This window comes from Triticum urartu, chromosome 5A (genome assembly GCF_056163025.1).
Source record: "Triticum urartu cultivar PI428250 chromosome 5A, HENAU_Tu73, whole genome shotgun sequence".
In the NCBI taxonomy this organism is placed as follows: Eukaryota; Viridiplantae; Streptophyta; class Magnoliopsida; order Poales; family Poaceae; genus Triticum; species Triticum urartu.
This window is the reverse complement of record NC_141877.1, coordinates 546,221,118-546,244,258: the sequence shown is the minus strand read 5'-3', so window position 1 is coordinate 546,244,258 and position 23,141 is coordinate 546,221,118. Positions and strand designations below refer to the sequence as shown.

Here is a 23,141-nt window from a genome sequence, read left to right as displayed (position 1 = left end):
AGCAAAGATTATAGCTAACCACATTTGCAATAACGCATAGGTCTCAACTTTACTCATATCAATGGCATAATCAACTAGCGAGGCATAATAATAAATCTCGAATGACAACACTTTCTCAAAACAATCATAATATGATATAACAAGATGGTATCTCACTAGCCCTTTCTGAGACCGCAAAACATAAATGCAGAGCACCTTTAAAGACCAAGGACTGACTAGACATTGTAATTCATGGTAAAAGAGATCCAGTCAAGTCATACTCAATGTAAACTAACAGTAATGAATGCAAATGACAGCGGTGCTCTCCAACTGGTGCTTTTTAATAAGAGGATGATGACTCAGCATAAGGCTTCCTTTGGTTCAAAGGATAGGAATTTTATAGGAATGGGAAACGTATAGGAAATGAGGTGTATGCATTTCCAATCCTGTGGCTGCTCAGATCATAGGAATAGGAAATTAAATGCCCTTTCGTTCACAGGGTAGGAACACACATAGGAAACATAAAGAAATAATATTTTAATTTAAAGCAACTAGCCGTTAGTTGCTCTCAAGCAACTAGCCGTTACATGGTTGTACAAGCCTTCTCTCCCTATATATCATCTTGTTGTGGAGGTCAAAACACACACATCTCATCTTCAGAATACACACAAATCTCATCTTTAGTTTATGGTTAGCTAACCAAAGAAGGAACCCCGCCACCAGCTTCTAGCATGGTCATCAACAACAACCAGGATAACATAAACAAGAGGTTAGTACATATGCATTGACAATATGATTTAGCTTGATATTTTCTTTGCTGATCCACATCTCACTGATAGAACATACAAATATTTTCAGCATTTCTTGCTGATTTACACACATTTCAATGGATCCAAGCTATCACAGGAGGTCACAGATGGAGGATGAATTCATGTTATTTGTCTTCCCTACCATGGAAGAAGGAAGAGAGAGAAAACCAAAGCATACATCTAGTCTTACAGGAGCTGCTTATGTCCAAGAAATCTTAAATGGGCATGAAAGCTTATGCAAAAGGCATTTCAGAATGGAGGCTTACATCTTTCATGCTCTGGTTGAGAAGCTGCGTGAGAATGAAATACTTGAAGATTCAACAATAGTCTCCTTGGAAGAAAAGGTTGCGATATTTTTATATGCAGTTGCAAAAAATGCCAGTAATGAAACCTTGCAGGATAGGTTCTAGCACAGTGGGCAAACCATCAGTCGACACTTTGGAGATGTACTATAGGCAATTACAAAGCTTGCAAGCATCTATATACGCCCACCTTCTCTTCGACCACATCCAGTCTTGAGGAGATCACATTTCCATCCCTACTTCAATGTAAGCATACATTTTCATATATTTCTGACTTTGTATTGGTAAATGTAATATGGTTGTTTGAAGTTTTATTCAAAATAATATCTCATGATATAATATGAATACAGAATTGCATTGGTGCTATTGATGGCACACATATTCCAATGACTATCTCACCACATGAACAAGAGCCATATCGAAATAGAAAGCAAACAATCACACAAAATGTTATGGTTGCATGTGACTTTGATTTGAGGTTTGTGCATGTGCATCCTGGCTGGGAAGGATCAGCCTCGGATGCAAGGGTTCTCCAAGCTGCACTTAACCATGGATTTCAGGTACCTCATGGTAAATATTATCTTGTAGATGCGGGATATGCAAACACACCATAGTTTCTTGCCCCATACCGTGGAACTAGATACCATTTGCAAGAACAAGCACAAGTACGTCAAAGGCCGAGGAATCGTAGAGAACTATTCAACCTTCGCCACGCACAATTACGGAATCATATAGAGAGAATTATTGGCATAGTGAAAAAGAGATTTCCAGTTCTAAAAGTTGCTACACACTATTCTCCCAGCAAACAGGTTGACATATCAATGGCATGTTGTGTCCTACATAATTTCATTCGGCTTCATGATGGAGATGTATCATGGCTCAACAATGACACTCCAGATATTGACCCACATCTAATTGTGGACGTGCCCATGGGAGATGAAAACTATACTAGTGATGTTGGAGCATTCAATAACACAAGAGAAGCAGGAAACCACCTACGGGATTATATAGCAGATAAACTGTGGGAGGACTATATTGCAAGAAGAGCTTGATATATGCATTGTAACGTGTAGTGCAAACAAATGTATGACAAGAAAATGTATTGCAAACCAAGATTATGGCATGTCGAAATTGTAATTAAAGCAAAGTACTAGATGCCATGTTCATTTTCTGCAACTACTACATGCTTGCTCTTTCATTTTCTGCAGCAAGTAGTTCTACCAAAATATTGCCCAGCCACGTACGTCTACTCCCTAGTTCAGCTTTCTACTTCAAGTAATTCTACCAAAATACAACCTAGCTAGCCACGCACTTTGTTTGCGTCCAACAAAAGACTCCACGCATCTTAAGTGCTATGCCAAAATACTACCTAGCAGCCTGCAAGTAATATGTTTAGATATGCCCAATCTGCCTTTTGAGCCAGGCTAACCTTGGTTCGTCAGTAGAAAACGATAGGAAAAGCTCTCTATTCTCCTTACTTTTGAAGATATCAGCAGCCATCACCATATCAGCCATTTGTAGACCAGGTAGACGTTCAAGTGTTGTGACACACCTACTGATGCTATAGGGATCCTCAAGCTTCTTCTCCTCAATAGCTGCAAACTGTTCAATTTCTTCTTTCTTGAGCTTCAAGTACTTCTCTTCAAAATCACTATTTTTCTGCCTCTTTGTGGGTCTTGCTCCACAGATTTCCGGTGTTTTCACAAACTGAGAATTCATTTGTGTGGAGCGCCTTGATGGGCATTGCTGCTCGGGAAAATCAGAAGTGTCTTTCTCACCTTCTTCTTCAATGGGAAAATCAGCAACATTTATATTAGGTGAGGGTGATCCATCATAATCATTGGTCCCTTGTGATTCTGCAAAATTGGTTTGTGATGGTTCTTTATCCCTGTTTGCATAATAGTCCATGCCACGCCTATTCCTTCCTTCAGCATACCGTCCTGGAGATAATTAAAAACTAGTGAGAACATGTTTACAACACAGAAAGTGCTTGTCTCTCCATGCAATATTATAACTTACCTTCATGCAATGCAAATAAATCATCATAATATGGAAAGTGTTTGTCTCTCCATATGAGTGCATCCTTGTTACGACACTCCGCAAATGATTCCCATACGGCATCTGGGGCAACAACTTTCATTCCGATGCGGTCCCAACCAAAGCCACTCTCAGCTGCCAAATCTTTCACAGCGCGGAAGTCTTTCTTCAGAGCCACTCTCAGCTGCCAAATCTTTCACACCACGGAAGTCTTTCTTCAGATCCTGTTCTTTTGTTTCACTTTGGTAACATCTAGTGACAAGCCAAACTTTTTGTTTATGTTATCCACAATCTTATTCCATGCCTCTTTACTCCATGCATTCTGAGTTCTATAACCTGGGACGTTAAAATCTTTCAGCTGTTGAATAAGATATAGCTTCATTTGGTGACTCCACTTGGCTCTAGGAAGACTCTTTTTGGACTTTGAAACTGCAAAGCAAAGAGCTATATTACATAATATGCAATTGTGCTTCCATGATTAAATTTCAGTAATTCACCACATTAACAAGACTGAGATTAAGAGATCTTGTACCACTATCCTCATGCTGCCTTGCACTCCTTTGGTCAAAGTCAAGGTCATCACAATGCTGCAGCGTACCAAAATTAGGACGGCGTCCTATGATCCTCTGACTGAACTCCAAGTCATCAAGTCCTGGAATACACAAAATATTATGCAATTGTGCTTCCGTATTAATTTCACCAAATTAACTTAACCAAGAATAAGAGAATCAATACCATTGTCCTGACCAATATTTGTTTGATGTCCTGTAGCTCTTTGAGTAAACTCCAGGTCATCAAGTCCTTGAATATATTGAACATTATGCAATTGTGTTTCCATGATTAAATTTCACCATATTAAATTGAATAAGAATAAGAGAAATTGTACCATTGTCCTGATGGTGACCAATATTTGGACAAGGTATTGCAGTCCTTTGACTGAACTCATGGCCTTGAATACCAAAGTCTATCATCCTGCCTTGATCATCCATCTGAAGAAACTGGATTGTATTATTAGTGGGACTAGTGAGATTGTAAAATATGTACTGTTATGTAATAAAAGAAATTAAGTTTTAAGACATATAATGGGACTAGGGAGAGCTGAGAGATGAGTCAAGCCACAGTCTATTATATTGCCTGGTCAGAGTTACAAGAGTACAAGTAGGGAACGCAGGAACTGCTCCCGTGATGGACGGCACCAACTATACATCTGTGCTATTAGATTAGGACTCTAAGCTTGCAAACTGAGCAATTAAATTAGGACTGCGCGTCTAATTTTTGTTGGGCCCTTTCCTAAATAATCTAGGGATTGGGTTGGACTAGAGACTCATGATACGGGGGATTTCTAGGGGCATCTCACACCGGCAAGATGGACAGGACTATTTCTCCATTAATTAGCACCAGATCTAAAAATCAGTAGAGAAGGAAAGATTCGTACCTGAAGAGACTTGCGGCAGATGGATGCCGCTGGAGCTTGGTGGCTACCTGGTCGACGGTAGATGCTCCAGCTTGCCGGTGGTTCCTGCCCGCCGCCTGGATGGGGTCACGTCGCGCGGCCGTCTGCCGCCATCCTCCCTGCCGGTCGGTCTTCAAGGTGGGAGCTGCGCCGTTCTGTGTGAGGAGAGGAGAGGCGGCTGGACATGTCGATTTTGCTTCTTTTCCCCTCCCTCTCTCTATTTGTGCGCGGGTGAGCGAAGCGACCGAGCGAAAAAAGGGAGGGAATAGTTGCCGCCGCGCGCGTCGTTCGCGCCAGGAAGTTTTCCATTAGGTTGGACCTCTTTTTTCTGTTCCTGCGAAATGTGAAGGAAAGGAAGATATCCTGTACAGAAATAGGATGACATTCCTGTGAACCAAAGGCCTCCAAAGGATTATTTCCTACAAATATCCTATCCTACAAAAATCCTATAAAAATCCTGTGAACCAAAGGAGGCCTAAAAGTAAATAGATAGGCCCTTCACAGAGGGAAGCAGGGATTTGCAGAGGTGCCAGAGCTCGGTTTTGAAACAGAGGTGAATAATATTTTGAGTGGTATACTTTCATTGTCAACATAACAACCAAGAGATGGCGATATCTTCCATGCTACACACATTATATAGGCGGTTCCCAAACAGAATGGTAAAGTTTATACTCCCCCTTCCACCACAAGCATCAATCCATGGCTTTCTCGAAACAACGAGCGCCTCCAACTAACAAGAGTCCCAGGAGGAGTTTTGTTTACAATTATTTTGATTTAGTTTGCATAAAGCATGGGACTGGGCATCCCGGTGACCAGCCATTTATCTCGTGAGTGAGGAGCGGAGTCCACTCCTCTTGAGAATAACCCGCCTAACATGGAAGGTACAGACAGCCCTAGTTGATACATGAGCTATTCGAGCATACAAAACGGGATATTTATTTGAAGTTTTAGAATTTGGCACATACAAATTTACTTGGAATGGCAGGTAGATACCGTATATAGGTAGGTATAGTGGCCTCATGTGGAATGACTTTGGGGTTTAAGGGATTGGATGCACAAGCAGTATTCCCGCTTAGTACAGATGAAGGCTAGCAAAAGACTGGGAAGCGACCAGCTAGAGAGCAACAACAGTTATGAACATGCATTAAAATTAATCAACACCGAATGCAAGCATGAGTAGGATATAATCCACCATGAACATAAATATCGTGAAGGCTATGTTGATTTTATTTCAACTACATGCGTGCACATGTGCCATGTCAAGTCACTTAAATCATTCAGAGGAGGATACCACTCTATCATACCACATCATAACCATTTTAATAGCATGTTGGCATGCAAGGGAAACCATTATAACTCATAGCTAATCAAGCATGGCACAAGAAACTATGATCTCTAGTTGTCATTGCAAACATGTTTATTCATAATAGGCTGAATCAGGAACGATGAACTAATCATATTTATAAAAACAAAAGAGGTCGAGTTCATACCAGCTTTTCTCATCTCAGCCAATCCATCATATATCATCATAATTGCCCTTCACTTGCACGACCGAATGATATGAATAATAATAATAGTGCACGTGCATTGGACTAAGCTGAAATCTACAGGCATTCAATAAACAGGAGAAGACAAGGCAATATGGGCTCTTTTGTCAGATCAATGATAATGCATATAAGAGCCTCTTTAACAATTTAATTATGGTCTTATCCTATCAACCCCCAAAGAAAAGAAAAGAAATAAAACTATTTACACGGGAAAGCTCCCAACAAGCAAAAGAAGAACATAAAATATTTTTGGGTTTTCTTTTTAATTACTTCTACAAGCATGGAAAGTAAACTAATTAAAAGATACAACTAATTTTTTTGGTTTTTCTTAAGGTTTATTAAACACAGAAGAAGAAAGCATAAAAAAGGAAAATAAACTAGCATGGATGATACAATGAAAAAGTACGAGCACCGACATCTAGCAATGAGTGTGTGAGCATAAATGTAATTTCGATGAGTAATACGTACTCCCCCAAGCTTAGGCTTTTGGCCTAAGTTGGTCTATGGCCACGGCTGGCCTGGCGGATATCCATAATAATAGTTGGGGTCGTACTGTGATGCAGAAGCTATCGTCTGCTGAGCTGCAGCGTGGCGACGAGCGGCCTCCTCTCTCCTCTCGTACTCATCTGTCTCCTCTCTGGTAATAGTATATCCTCCTCTTGCCTAATAATCAAAGAAAGCAGGAGTAGGGAGAGTAATACGGACAGCACGACGTCTGTCAAAGATTAGTCGATACTGGAGAGGTGATTCATTCCTCTCGACTAACTGGTGGTGAACCATAGCATTAAAATCTAGATAGGCAGGAGGTAATTCAATATCATCTTCGCGTACATCTATACCAGGAAAATTAGCTACGCGGGTTGCATAAATTCCACCAAAGAAATCTCCATTAAATCTATTAAGATGCAACCTACGTGCAACAATGGCTCCCAAATTATAAGATTTGTCTCCTATCACAGCACTCCTAAGAATACTGAGGTCAGGAACACACATGTGACATGCCTCATCTTTACCATTTATGCATCTACCTATGAAGAGAGCAAAATAATGTATAGCAGGAAAGTGAATGCTCCATATGGTAGCTTGCGTAATATCTCTAGATTCTCCCACAGTTATGCTAGTAAGAAAATCTCTAAATTCATATTTGCGAGGATCCCTTATACTACCCCATTGTGGAAGTTTGCATGCAGTGGTAAAATCCTCTAAGTCCATGGTATAAGATTTATCATAAAGACCAAACAGGACAGTTAGAGAATTACGTGAAGTTGAAAATTCAAACCTCCTCACAAAGGAACTAGTGAGATTATGATACTGACTACACTTCTCTTCCTCGAAGCTCACGAGATCAGCATTACGCAAATATGCGTTGAATTCTTCTTTTATTCCCGCTCAATCCATAAAATTTTCAGAAGGCCACTCACAAGGACGCACTGGAGCGTCTCTTGGTGGCTCTTCATCACCATCACGCATTGCAAGCCTGAGTCCTTGCTTCCTTGAAGAACCACCTTGGAACATTTTCCTAAGCATTTTTCTTCCTCTGAAAAATTCTGAATTTTTTTAGTAACTTCAAAATAAAAGTAAACCGAACTCAATAATATTGATAGTAACTACTCCTACAAGTGCCTAGGGCCTATATCATGCATCAAAACTACTTTTGACCATATAAATTTGACATGCAAGCTCAAGAACGGGATCACCTAAGCAGCAAAAATTTGCAATGAATAAAGCACTAGAACAAAAACTAATTGGACCAATGGGAGGAATCACATACCAAGGAACAATCTCCCCAAGCAGTTTTGTGAGAGGTGCTTTGAGCAAGGAGATCGAAATTGGCAGCAAAACGAGCTTGGACTCGGGTTTGAGCTGGTTATTCGTGTTTGGGGGAGGAAGAAGGAGTGTATGGGTGAAAGGATAAGTGAAGGAGGGCCACCATGGGCCCACGAGGTAGGGGGGCGCTCCCTAGAGGGGTAGGCGTGCCCTCCACCCTCATGGGCAGGTGGTTGGCCCCCCTGGTGTGTTCTCAGTTCCATAAATTCTCAAATATTCTAAAAAATCATATTTAATTTTCAGGGCATTTGGAGAACTTTTATTTTCGAGGTATTTTTATATTGCACGAATAATCAGATAACAGAAAGACAAATATTTATTTTTATTTTATTTAATATAAAAAACAGAAAGTAAAAGTGGGGTACAGAAGGTTGTGCCTTCTAGTTTCATCCATCTCAAGGTCATCAAAAGGAATCCACTAACAAGGTTGATCAAGTCTTTTTAACGAACTCATTCCGAATAATATGGAACCGGAGAAATTTCAAATAACACTATGTTACCTCAACGGGGATATGCACATCCCCAATAATAAGAATATCATATTTCTTCTTGACAGTAGGAAGAGGAAATTCAAAACCTCCAAATATAATCGATGGAATTTTTCCAATAGAGTTGATACTATGAACTTGAGGTTGTTTCCTCGGAAAGTGTACCGTGTGCTCATTACCATTAACATGAAAAGTGACATTGCCTTTAGTGCAATCAATAACAGCCCCTGCAGTATTCAAAAAGGGTCTTCCAAGAATAATAGGCATACTATCGTCCTCGAGAATATCAAGAATAACAAAGTCCGTTAAAATAGTAACATTTGCAACTACAACAGGCACATCCTCACAAATACCGACAGGTATAGCAGTTGATTTATCAGCCATTTGCAAAGATATTTCAGTAGGTGTCAACTTATTCAAATCAAGTCTACGATATAAAGAGAGAGGCATAACACTAACACCGGCTCCAAGATCACATAAAGCAGTTTTAGCATAGTTTCTTTTAATGGAGCATGGTATAGTGGGTACTCCTGGATTTCCAAGTTTCTTTGGTATTCGACCCTTAAAAGTATGATTAGCAAGCATGGTGGAAATTTCAGCTTTTTATTTGTAATAATATCTTTCTTGTACTTAGCATAAGGATTTGTTTTGAGCATATCAGTTAATCGCATACGCAAAAAGATAGGTCTAATCATTTCAGCAAAGCGCTCAAAATCCTCGTCATCCTTTTGCTTGGATGGTTTGGGAGGAAAGGGCATGGGTTTCTGAACCCAAGACTCTCTTTCTTTACCGTGTTTCCTAGCAACGAAGTCTTTCTTATCATAACGTTGATTCTTTGATTGTGGGTTATCAAGATCAACAGCAGGTTCAATTTCTATATCATTATCATTACTAGGTTGAGCATCATCATGAACTTTATTATTGACATTATCACTAGTTTCAGTTTCATTACCAGGTTGTGTTTCAGCATCAGAAATAGAAATATCATTTGGATTCTCAGGTGTTTCAACAATAGGATCACTAGAAGCATGCAAAGTCCTATCATTTTTCTTTTTCTTCTTTTTAGAAGAAGTAGGTGCATCTAAATTATTTCTCTGAGAATCTTGCTCAATTCTCTTAGGATGGCCTTCAGGATACAAATGTTCCTGAGTCATTCTACCACCTCTAGTCATAACTCTAACAACATTATCATTATTCTTATTATTCAATTCATTGAGCAAATCATTTTGAGCTTTAAGTACTTGTTCTACTTGAGTGGTAACCATAGAAGAACGTTTACTAATAAGTTTAAGTTCACCTTTGACATTAGCCATATAATCACCCAAGTGTCCAAGCATATTTGAATTGTATTTTAATTTTCCACCAAAATAAGCATTAAAATCTTCTTGCTTAGCCATAAATTTATCAAACTCATCTAAGCATGGGCTAGCAATTTTAGTAAATGGGATTACAGCTTTATCATATCTATAGAGAGAATTTACCTTTACTACCTGTGTCGGGTTATCAAGACCATGAGTTTCTTCAATAGGTAAAGGATTTGGATTATATGATTCTTCAACAGGCGGTAAATTAAGACCATGTATTTCTTCAATAGGAGGTAAATTCTTAACACCTTTAGCTTTAATACCCTTTTCTTTCATAGATTTCTTTGCCTCTTGCATATCTTCAAGACTGAGAAATAGAATACCCCTCTTCTTCGGAGTTGGTTTAGGAATAGGCTCAGGAATTGGCTCCGGAGGTGTCCAATTATTTTCCTTTGTCAACATATTATTCAATAGAATTTCAGCTTCATCCGGTGTTCTTTCCCTGAAAACAGAACCAGCACAACTTTCCAGGTAATCTCTGGAGGCATCGATTAGTCCATTATAAAAGATACCAAGTATTTCATTTTTCTTAAGAGGATGATCAGGCAAAGCATTAAGTAATTGGAGAAGCCTCCCCAAGCTTGTGGGAGACTCTCTTCTTCAAATTGCACAAAATTATATATATATCCCTTAAAGCAGCTTGTTTCTTATGAGCAGGGAAATATTTAGCAGAGAAGTAATAAATCATATCCTAGGGACTACGCACACAACCAGGATCAAGAGAATTAAACCATATCTTAGCATCACCCTTTAATGAGAACAGAAATATTTTAAGGATATAAAAGTAGCGAGTTCTCTCATCTTTAGTGAACAGGGTAGCTATATCATTCAGTTTAGTAAGATGTGCCACAACAGTTTCAGATTCATAACCATGAAAGGATCAGATTCAACCAAAGTAATTATATCAGGATCAATAGAGAATTCATAATCCTTAATAGTAACAAAGATAGGTGAAGTAGAAAAAGCAGGGTCGGGTTTCATTCTAGCATTTAGAGATTGCTTACTCCATTTAGCTAATAATCTTTTTAAGTTCAGTTCTATTTCTGCAAGCTAAAATAGCTAAAGAAGCATCTTGATCAAAAACATAACCCTTAGGAATGGCAAGTGGTTCTTCATCATCACTTTCATCAGTATCATCAGATTCAATATTTTCAATTTCTCTAGCCCTAGCAAGTTGTTCATCAAGAAAAACACTAAGTGGCATAGTAGTATCAGGCATAGAGGTAGTTTCATCATAGGTATCATGCATAGCAGAAGTGGCATCATCAATAACATGCGACATATCAGAACGAATAGCAGAAGCAGGTGTAGGTGTCGCAAGCTTACTCAAAACAGAAGGTGAATCAAGTGCAGAGCTAGATGGCAGTTCCTTACCTCCCCTCGTAGTTGAGGGATAGATCTTGGTTTTTGGATCTCTCAAGTTCTTCATAGTGATAAGCGGATATATATCCCAAGTGACTCAAAGAATAGAGCTATGCTCCCCGGCAACGGCGCCAGAAAATAGTCTTGATAACCCACAAGTATAGGGGATCGCAATAGTTTTTAGAGGGTAGAGTATTCGACCCAAATTTATTGATTCGACACAAAGGGAGCCAAAGAATATTCTCAAGTATTAGCAGCTGAGTTGTCAATTCAACCACACCTGGAAACTTAATATCTGCAACAAAGTGTTTAGTAGCAAAGTAATATGATAGTGGTGATAACGGTAGCAAAAGGTAATAGTAGTAAAAGTAATATTTTTTGTATTTTGTAGTGATGATAGCAATAGCAACGGAAAAGTAAATAAGCGAAGAACAATATATGGAAAGCTCGTAGGCAATGGATCGGTGATGGACAATTATGCCGGATGCGGTTCATCATGTAACAGTCATAACCTAGGGTGACACAGAACTAGCTCCAGTTCATTGATATAATGTAGGCATGTATTCCGAACATAGTCATACGTGCTTATGGAAAAGAACTTGCATGGCATCTTTTGTCCTACCCTCCCATGGCAGAGGGGTCCTTACGGAAACTAAGGGATATTAAGGTCTCCTTTTAATAGAGAACCGGAACAAAGCATTAACACATAGTGAATACATGAACTCCTCAAACTACGGTCATCACCGGTAAGTATCCCGATTATTGTCACCTCGGGGTTAACGGATCATAACACATAATAGGTGACTATAGACTTGCTTGATAGGATCAAGAACACTCATATATTGATGAAAACATAATAGGTTCAGATCTGAAATCATGGCACTCGGGCCCTAGTGACAAGCATTAAGCATAGCAAAGTCATAGCAACATCAATCTCAGAACATAGTGGACACTAGGGATCAAACCCTAACAAAACTAACTCGATTACATGATAGATCCCATCCAACCCATCACCGTCCAGCAAGCCTACGATGGAATTACTCACGCACGGCGGTGAGCGTCATGAAATTGGTGATGGAGGATGGTTGATGATGACGATGGCGACGGATTCCCCTCTCCGGAGCCCCGAACGGACTCCAGATCAGCCCTCTCGAGAGGTTTTAGGGCTTGGCGGCGGCTCCGTATTGTAAAACGCGATGATTTCTTCTCCCTGGTTTTTTCTCCCTGAAACTCAATATATGGAGGTGGAGTTGGAGTCGGAGAGGCAACAGGGGGCCCACGAGGTAGGGGGGCGCGCCCCCCACCCTCATGGCAAGGTGGTGGCCCCCTGGCCTTCATCTTTGGCAGGTATTTTTCTTATTTTCTGTAAAGTGTCTTCGTAACGTTTCAGGTCATTCAGAAACGTTTGCTCCTGCACATAAATAACACCATGGTAATTCTGCTGAAAACAACGTCAGTCTGGGTTAGTTTCATTCAAGTCATGCAAGTTAGAGTCCAAAACAAGGGCAAAAGTGTTTGGAAAAGTAGATACGTTGGAGACATATCACTCCGTTCTCCGAAACAATGGAGCGAGCAACTGACGTATTGGAAATAATACATACTGATGTATGCAGTCCGATGAGTGTTGAGTCTCGTGGCGGGTATCGTTATTTTCTGACCTTCACAGATGATTTGAGCAGATATGGGTATATCTACTTGATGAAACATAAGTCTGAAATGTTTGAAAAGTTCAAATAACTTCAGAGTGAAGTGGAAAATCATCGTGACAAGAAAATAAAGTTTGTACGATCTGATCGCAGAGAAAAATATTTGAGTTACGAGTTTGGTCTTCAATTAAAACAATGTGGAATAGTTTCACAAAACCATGCCACCTGGAACACCACAACATAATGGTGTGTCCGAGCGTCATAACCGTACTATTATTTGATATAGTGCAATCTATGATGTTTCTTACCAATTAACCACTATAGTTTTGGGGTTATGCTTTAGAGACAGCTGCACTCACGTTAAAAAGGGCACCATCTAAATCCGTTGGGACGACACCGTACGAACTGTGGTTTGGCAAGAAACCAAAGTTGACATTTCTTAAAGTTTGGGGTTGCGATGCTTATAAGAAAAAGTTTCATCCTGATAAGTTCAAGCTCAAATCAGATAAATGTGTCTTCATAGGATACCCAAAGGAGACAGTTTGGTACACCTTCTATCACAGATCCGAAGGCAAGACATTCGTTGCTGAGAATGAATCCTTTCTAGAGAAGGAGTTTCTCTCGAAAGAAGTGAGTGGGAGGAAGTAGAACTTGATGAGGTAACTGTACATCACATAAATCTGTTTCTGTGACTCCTACACCAATTAGTGAGAAAGCTAATGATGATGATCATGTAACTTCAGATCAAGTTACTACTGAACCTCGTAGGTCAACCAAAATGAGATCCGCACCAGAGTGGTACGGTAATCCTGTTTTGGAGGTCATGTTAACTGATCATGACGAACCTACGAACTATTAGCAAGCGATGATGAGCCTACATTCCACGAAATGGCTTGAGGCCATGAAATCTGAGATTGGATCCATGTATGAGAACAAATTATGGACTTTGATTGACTTGCCCGATGATCGGTGAGTCATTAAGAATAAATGGATCTTCAAGAGGAAGACGGACGCTGATAGTAGTGTTACTATCCACATAGCTCGAATTTTCGCAAAGTGTTTTCGACAAGTTCAAGGTGTTGACTACGATGAGATTTTCTCACTTGTATCGATGCTTAAAAGTCTGTTCGAATCATGTTAGCAGTTGCTGCATTTTATGAAATCTGGCAAATGAATGTCAAAACTGTATTCCTTCATGGATTTCTTAAAGAGAAGAGTTGTATATGATGCAACCAGAAGGTTTTATCGACCCTAAAGGTGCTAACAAAGTGAGCAAGCTCCAGCGATCCATCTATGGACTGGTGCAAGCATCTCGGAGTTGGAATATATGCTTTGATAAAGTGATCAAAGTATATGGTTTTATACAGACTTGCGGTGAAGCCTGTATTTACAAGAAAGTGAGTGGGAGCACTACAACATTTCTGATAAGTATATGTGAATGACAGATTGTTGATCGAAAAGATTGTAGAATTTTCTAGAAAGCATAAAAGAGTATTTGAAAGGAGTTTTTTAAAGAAAGACCTCGATGAAGCTGCTTACACATTGAGCATCAAGATCTATAGAGATTGATCAAGACGCTTGATAAGTTATTTCAATGAGTACATACCTTCAGAAGATTTTGAAGTAGTTCAAAATGGAACAGTCAAAGAAGGAGTTCTTGCCTGTGTTGCAAGGTGTGAAGTTGAGTAAAGACTCAAAACCCGACCACAGCAGAAAATAGAAAGAGAATGATAAGTCATCCCCTATGCCTCAGTCATAAGTTCTATAAAGTATGCTATGCTGTTTACCACTCCTATTGTATACCTTAGCATCTTTCTGACAAGGGAGTACAATAGTGATATAGGAGTAGATCACTGGACAACGGTCAAAATTATCCTTAGAGGACTAAGGAAACATTTCTCGGTTATGGAGGTGATAAAAGAGTTCGTCGTAAAGAGTTACGTCGATGCAAGATTTTTACATCGATCTAGATGACTCTAAGTCTCAATTTGGATACATATTGAAAGTGGGAGCAATTAGCTAGAGTAGCTCCGTGTAGAGCATTGTAGACATAGAAATTTGTGAAATACATACGGATCTGAATGTTGCAGACCCGTAGACTAAACTTCTCTCACAAGCAAAACATGATCACTCTTTGGGTGTTAATCACATAGCGATGTGAACTAGATTATAGACTCTAGTAAACCCTTTTTGTATTAGTTACATGGAGATGTGAACTAATCACATAAAGATGTGAACTAGATTATTGACTCTAGTGCAAGTGGGAGACTGAAGGAAATATGCCCTAGAGGCAATAATAAAGTTATTATTTATTTCCTTATATCATGATAAATGTTTATTATTCATGCTAGAATTGTATTAACCGGAAACATGATACATGTGTGAATACATAGACAAACAGAGTGTCACTAGTATGCCTCTACTTGACTAGCTCGTTGATCAAAGATGGTTATGTTTCCTAGCCATAGACAAAAAGTTGTCATTTTACTAACGGGGTCACATCATTAGGAGAATGATGTGATTGACTTGACCCATTCCGTTAGCTTAGCACTTGATCGTTTAGTTTGTTGCTATTGCTTTCTTCATGACTTATACATGTTCCTATGACTAAGATTATGCAACTCCCATTTACCGGAGGAACACTTTGTGTGCTACCAAACGTCACAACGTAACTGGGTGATTATAAAGGTGCTCTACAGGTGTCTCCGAAGGTACTTGTTGGGTTGGCGTATTTCGAGATTAGGATTTGTCACTCCGATTGTCGGAGAGGTATCTCTGGGTCCACTCGGTAATACACATCACTTAAGCCTTGCAAGCGTTGCAACTAATGAGTTAGTTGCGGGATGATGCATTACGGAACGAGTAAGGAGACTTGCCGGTAACGAGATTGAACTAGGTATTGAGATACCGACGATCGAATCTCGGGCAAGTAACATACCGATGATGAAGGGAACAACGTATGTTGTTATGCAGTTTGACCGATAAAGATCTTCGCAGAATATGTAGGAGCCAATATGAGCATCCAGGTTCCGCTATTGGTTATTGACCGGAGATGTGTCTCGGTCATGTCTACATAGTTCTCGAACCCGTAGGGTCCGCACGCTTAAAGTTCGATGACCGTTATATTATGAGTTTATGTGTTTTGATGTACCAAAGGTAGTTCAGAGTCCCGGATGAGATCGGGGACATGACGAGGAGTCTTTAAATGGTCGAGACGTAAAGATCGATATATTGGACGACTATATTCGGATATCGGAAAGGTTCCGAGTGGTTCGGGTATTTTTCGGAGTACCGGGGAGTTACGGGAATACGGGAGAAGAAGTATATGGCCCTTATTGGGCTTTAGGGGAGAGAGTGAGGCAGGCCGCGCGCCCCCCCAATGACTAGTCCGAATTGGACTAGGGGGAGGGGCGACGCCCCCTCCTTCCTTCTCTTCCCTCTTCCCCTTGTCTCCTACTCCTACTACTTGGAAGGAGAGGAATCCTACTCCCGGTGGGAATAGGACTCCTCCAGGGCGCGCCATAGGGGCCGGCCCTCTCCCCCTCCTCCACTCCTTTATATACGTGGCCAGGGGGCACCCCTTGGAGTGACAACAATTGATCATTGATCTCTTAGCCGCGTGCGGTGGCCCCCTCCATCATAATCCACCTCGATCATATCGTAGCGGTGCTTAGGCGAAGCCCTGCGTCGATAGCATCATCATCACTATCACCATGTCATCGTGCTGACGAAACTCTCCTATGAAGCTTTGCTGTATCGGAGCTCGCGGGACGTCATCGAGTTGAACGTGTGCAGAACTCGGAGGTGCCGTGCGTTCGGTATTTAGATCGGTTGGATCGTGAAGATGTACGACTACATCAACCACGTTGTGCTAACGCTTCCGCATTCGGTCTACGAGGGTACATAGACACACTCTCCCCTCTCGTTGCTATGTATCACCATGATCCTGTGGGTGCATAGGAAATTTTTTGAAATTACTACGTTCCCCAACATCACTTTGGTGCGATAATTTTGGTGCTACTTACTTGTCTGCTAATCCCGTTTTTCATGCTAGAACGAAGCACATAGAGATCGACTATCACTTTGTGCGAGAAAGGGTTGCCAACAAGTTGTTGAATGTCCGGTTTATTCCAACTGGTGATCAAGTTGCTGATGGGTTTACTAAACCCTTTTCTTTGAGGCAGCTAGAAGCTTTTCGACACAATCTCAACTTAGATAAGTTGTGATTGAGGGGGAGTGTTAAACATTGTATCACGGTATGTATATAAACCGTGTTTAGTTAGGTTGCGTGGCATGTGTTGTATCTGGTTAGGTTAGGTTAGGCTGTTGTGATCTGATCCTAGTAGTTAGCTTGGCGATCAATCCACGCCTAACCTCCTAACCTCCTTCTGTAATCAATTTATGCCTCCCCTGGCTGCTATAAGTAACACACATGCGTCCCTCCCTAGGGTATACGCTTAAGCCTCTAATTTCACAGTCTATGGTTTTTAGCTGAGGTACTCTCGTTGGGGGTTTATTTGCGATGTAGCTGTGTAGGGATTAGTGATCATTGTGTGCTGGGTATGGTCGATCGTCGGGCTGATCATGCGCATATGGTGTTGCATGCTCTATACGTAGTCCATATGTGGTTGATTTGTATTAATTTTCGCCTGGTTTTCTATTAATTAACCAAGTAAATCAATGAGGCAAAACTTTTGCCTTTGTTTAAAAAAATCATTTTGGCGAAGGTGAAGTTTTAACATGAGTACAAAAATTATACATTGACAGAAAGTAAATTACTATTCTACACTAGTTCTACTAAGTAATTTTTTTAACTTACGTACAGATTTACATTTGGCAGGAACCAGATGAAAAGGCGAATCAACCTGTGGTTGAGTTGGTTAGGTGGACAGTGGTATCCCCAACCTACCAGGGTTCAAATCCTGGTGCTCGCATTATTCCTGGATTTATTTCAGGATTTCCGGCGATATACTTTCAGTGGGAGGAGACGTTCCCGTCGACGACGAGGTGCCTGCGGTGACTTCGTAAATCTCAAGATGATATGCCGGCTCAGTCTCTCAGAGGTGCTCATAGGGGTAGGGTGTGCGTGTATGCGTTCATAGGGGTGAGTGTATGCGCGTGTATATGAGCGCTTGTGTATGTACTGATGCTAAAAAAAAGAAACCAGATGAAAAGAATATACGTTATTTGAAGCTGTGATGCAAGGACAACCGGAATGAAAACTAAGCCCACAAATATAAGCACATGAACAACCTGGTTGTCCAAAATTAGTGCAGAAAGTTTTGGATATGCCTTTTGGATCTGGACCGGACGTCCTCATATAGATTTGGGCACTTGGTTGTATTACAGTGTGTATTTCTGGCTTCTCTTCCCGTATTGAGAACAGTGGTCTAGCCCACGCCTGCAACTCATTAAGTGGATGTAGGTCCGTTAGAGAAGGGGCCGGCTAGCCGAAAGTGACGCTCAAACGACGAGCTCACATGGGAAAGTATCAGGTGATATGGAGCCTTAGATGCTCCCATGATACGAGCTCCTAGGAGCCATTGGACTTTAGATCCAATGGTTCCGAGAGGTTTTGAACATTTTTGCAAAAAAGACCTTTTAAAGTCTAAAAATTATGAACAAGTATAGCAGCCTTCAAAACCATTCAGGAGCCGTTGGATCTGAGATCCAACGGACAAGGAGCGTATCATGGGAGCATCTAAGCCTTGGTATCACCTGATACTTTCCCGAGCTCACATTAGCTCAGGTGAACAGTAAATAAAAAATATTTCAAATTATTTTTAGTGAAACTTTGAGAAATGTTTTCATAGCTTGCAAAATTTCATCACCAGATGACATTCATTTAAAATGTAGCAAAAAAACGAAATCGATGCTTCAACATGCGTTCAAAAATAACGTTTTAGAGCATGGGTTTTGTTTTTTGCCACATTTTCCATGAATGTCATACGGTGTTGAAATTTTGCAAGCTATGCAAATATTTGTCAAAGTTTCACACAAAATAAATTGGAATTTTTGATTTTAAAAAAATTATATTACTTTTCACCCGAGCTCATGTGGGCTCGGGATCAGAACAGATTTGTCCCCGGTTAGTGAAGTTATGTGTTTTGTAACCCAGCTGTTAAAATCATATTGTTGGTACCCTTTCTTACTTTAGTAGCAACTAGGTAGGACATGAGATATATATTGGGCCGGGGCAGAAATAAATACATGGGTTGTATTTTGTTTTGACAAAAAAATGTGGTCAATTCCTCTTTCCTTATTATTACCTCAGCGTGGAGAGCTCCATTGGCATGAGCTGAAACTGTCAATTAGGGCAGGGTCAGGGAGCAATCAATTAATTTCTTTGGTTTGGTGCTATGTACGGTGCCAGTGAGGTTTAGAAGGGGATGATCTATTGGTACAAGATGGTGATCAGCATGCTACTTCAAGCTTTTGTACTCTGGTCATGAAGGAAGAAGACTTCTCTTCTAATTAACTACTCCCTCTGTTCCTAAATATAAATCTTTTTAGAGATTTTAATAAGAACCACATATGAACATATATATAGACATATTTTAGACTGTAGATTCACTCATTTTGCTTCGTATGTAGTTCATATTAGAATATCTAAAAAAACTTTTATTTAAGAACCAAGGGAATATTAGGATAACACGTTTAAGTGTATTACTGTTTGAGTTGGAGCTTTCAGAGTACAAACATGACGAAACAGAGTAGGATTGTTGGTCTTTGGAGGATCGAGACGAGCAATCTTTGGAAAGTGTTAATTACACTGCCTTGTATACAATGTATCTCTTCATCTGAAATGCTACATATGTAGTACTTCTATTTGAAATCTGCACTGTGTTGGGTGTGTTAATAAAATCTGCAATTGTTATCTGGAGTGTTCAAAATTCTTTTTTATGCTGAGAAATGTGTTCAAAATTATCTACTCCTTAAAGTGTGCAATCTAGTAGAGTACAACAATTCTATAATTTGATGTCGCATCACCAGTGTGGGCTTGTGCCATGTACGTGTGTGCCGAACAGAGCACCTCCGCGTCAAACGCTGCGGCGCCACGTACAACGCTGCCGTGCCATTGAGGGAGAGAGGGGGGGCTCCAGCGGCCAGTGTGATCCGGATCCTCCACGGCAGCCGCCAGCCTGCTCGCCTCGGCCGCCGCCGGAACTCGGCCATGGCTGTTCGCTAGACCAGGGAATCCTCCGGGATCGTGCCCGTTGCGCTCGCTTGTCCGTGTGAGAAGCTAGAACCCGACTGCATGCAGCAACGGGCCTCAAGATTGGAGCCCAAAACACGAGGTTCGGAGCCTTCCGTCATTGTCTCATGCTAGAGTGGAGGATCGATCTGCGAAGGTAGCTTGCGCGGCAGGGTGCACTCTGACAAAAAAGACCGTGGCTGGATGTGGATCCGCGTGTCTAGGTCGGTAGCCACACCGGCGGTGGGTGCATGAACGGTAATGCATGGTGGAGCTGGAGCACACGTCGGCATGACACATTCTTGGCGCTGGTAACGCCAACTGCATTAGGACTCAATGCTAGATTCCCAAAACCTCCCAAGCCTATGGTTTGCATAATGCTTTTAATAAAACTATGTTACTTTGTTTTTTGAACCAACAATTTGTTGAATTTTCTTGATGTGTTACTTCACTACTATGCTTCTTATAAGGACTTGGTATGGGGCTCCCACCAAACACTAGTGTCCAATCATATTGGCATGTTATATATTGTTATATCCATAAAAGCATCCTATGCCAAATGTACATTAATACAAACCATATAATAATTCAGAGAGAAGGCATTGGCATCAATAACTACATATTCGATAGCAACATGAGATATTTACAAGTGACTTTGTGTAAATAACCTTACACGACCAAACACCACCCACTTTTTTATGAACAATTTTTAAGGCTAACTTGGTAGAAATTACTGTCGGGATAAAAACAATTGTATAGCTGCATAGTCGAGCAGTGAATGATCATAACCAATACAACACAAACTCCCTAAATCTCCCCAAAAATGTACTAGTGTGCACCAACACCTGAAGTTTATTATGGACACAACTCATTTTTCTTGACTATCGAAAATTTCGTGATTATTGAAACTCGGCTAAGCCATATGGGCATTTTTTTTCAAGCGGATCATCCCTGGCCCAAGTGCGTTCATCATCAAGGCTTCTCATCTTTTTTTGGATGGGCGACTCAATGCACTTTCACAAACCATTATTGGTAACGTTCGTACAGGTGAAAAAGTGATAACATCGTTGCTCCAGTCCAATTGCAACTTCTTTACCAAATTCTTTGTAGTATTTCTTCGAACAGAGATTGATACCGCAAAGAAGGTGCTTTCAAACAGTTTCATTGTAATTCTTAGTCATATGAGTTACTTTGTATTTTCTTGGATCTTAAGTCAAAATCAGTGTACCTGTAATTGTTATGAGTATGAATAAAGTTACAGGTATTTGTCCAAAAAAAGATATAAATATGAGGTCCTCTCATAGTAGCTACACGTACCACAGACAGGAATATAAATTAGATCACTTAGTATGGGACGACTAGTTCATATCATTCCATCGTTTTCGTGCGAATTCAGATCTTTTTTTTTCACATTCAACATTGTTGAGCGCTTCTTCGCAGTTTTTTTCATCTTTGTCTAGTTAGTGAATATTTACATTTTTACCTTTGAAAATGTTCATACATAAACTTTCCTTGGCAAAATGGAATTCAAAGTTAAAAGGCACTTTGGTAAAAACATTTTTACTAGGATAAAAACAATATTCGCAAACCAATTTTATCAATTAAGCAAAAATATGGCATACCTGTTTTTAAATTTGTAATTCGGCATGTTATATTTAATATGTATACAAAATAAATGCAGATGATAACTATGACCAATGTCATCACAGTATCACAAAATATGTCATGCACAGAATGTTGAAATCTTTTCGAAAACACTTCATAACTTTCAAATAGATTTTTTTCCATATTTAAGTATTTTTTTGTCTTCTCCAAATATTGATGTAGTAAAAAAAGAAGTAAAATAAAAACTTATACAATAAAAACACCAAAAAACAAATGAAAATAATGAAAAAGAAAAAATAGAACAAAAACAGAGAAAAAAATACAAACCTAGAAAAGGCGATGTGCAACGTACATGCACATGTACACGAAGCACGAGAGCGTAGCTGGAAACACGTATAATTTTATTTAACATTTTATACATGCAACGAACGGTAATAGAATGAACAACTAAAATGGGAAGATCCCAACTAAAATGGGATTGGTGCTTAATGCATACAGCGAGCGGCAAATAGCATTTGCGGGCATGCTCTACACTGCCTTCTCTCGCCTGTCCCGCCAAGGTGGGGAGTCTCTTTGAATAGTGAGTAGGCTAAGGAGCTGGCATCATACAAGGAGCCAGAGCGACCGCGCATCAGCACATCACCAGCGCTCTCCACGCCGGCGGTGGGTGCATAAACGGCGACAGCGGTGGAGTGGGAACAACGACCTTCGTAAGGCCAATTAATTGTAATGGGATTCATTGCTAATTTCCTGACACTTCACATGCTTATAGTTTGCGTTGCATTTTTTCAAGAAAACAAGGTTTCTTTGTTGTTGGCACTAATAGTTTGTCAAATTTACATGACATGTTGATTCACAACTATGCTTCTTATAAAGGCATGGCGTGTGTGTGTCCCACCAAATTATTCACCTTCTAGTGCGAGGGGTTGTAATAAAATAATAACTAAACACACACTAGTGACCATCCATATTTCCATGCTATTATTGTTGTATCTTGACCCAAAAAAAGGTCGGCCGAGATACTGTACCCAACAAACTTGCTATACCAATCGTACATTAATACAAACCACATGGTATACCAATTGTGGAAGTAGGTGAAAGAATTCATTGTAAAATGGTGCAATAAGAAATCACTTGGCATTAGAGCAACTCCAACAGCTCCCCTAGAAAAACATCCCGTAAAAATCGTTTTACAGAAAGTCTCTGATTGTCAATTTTCTCAGTTCCCGTAAACATCATCCTGTAAAATCTTTATTTTCTTTTACTTTCAATTTTTTTCAATTTTAGAACTTTAGCTAAAAACATTGAGCCCACAAGTAAGTGACAGATGCGTGAGGCGAGTGGCGGTGCTTGACGACAGTGCTGCGGCACGGCGGGGCAGGGTTGGTTGCTGGCCTCAAGGCCAGGGGAGGAGGCGGGGCAGAGGCTCTTGGAACCATGGATCAACAAACAATCACAAGAACACGAGGAAACGAATTTTGCCAGGCGACAAACACCCACGGCGACGGACGCTCGCCCCGGCGACGA

General features: G+C 40.3%; 1 protein-coding gene across 1 annotated transcript; it reads right to left on the bottom strand.

The window, feature by feature from the left end:
• Positions 1-2,482: 2,482 nt before the first annotated feature.
• LOC147972716 (uncharacterized) lies at positions 2,483-3,286 on the bottom strand. Its single transcript, XM_087523548.1, has 2 exons — positions 3,110-3,286; positions 2,483-3,030 (listed from the first exon to the last, which is right to left on the bottom strand). Exons 1-2 carry the CDS (start codon positions 3,228-3,230, stop codon positions 2,483-2,485), a joined length of 669 nt encoding a protein of 222 aa, XP_087379674.1. The 5' UTR covers positions 3,231-3,286.
• Positions 3,287-23,141: the final 19,855 nt, after the last annotated feature.

Bases quoted from the DNA above. Each gene is read 5' to 3' on its own strand.
- LOC147972716 (XM_087523548.1), bottom strand. From the start codon at position 3,230: ATGAAAGTTGTTGCCCCAGATGCCGTATGGGAATCATTTGCGGAGTGT. The intron at 3,031-3,109 runs GTAAGTTATAAT...AATTATCTCCAG, and splicing joins TTTATTTGCATTGCATGAAG to GACGGTATGCTGAAGGAAGG.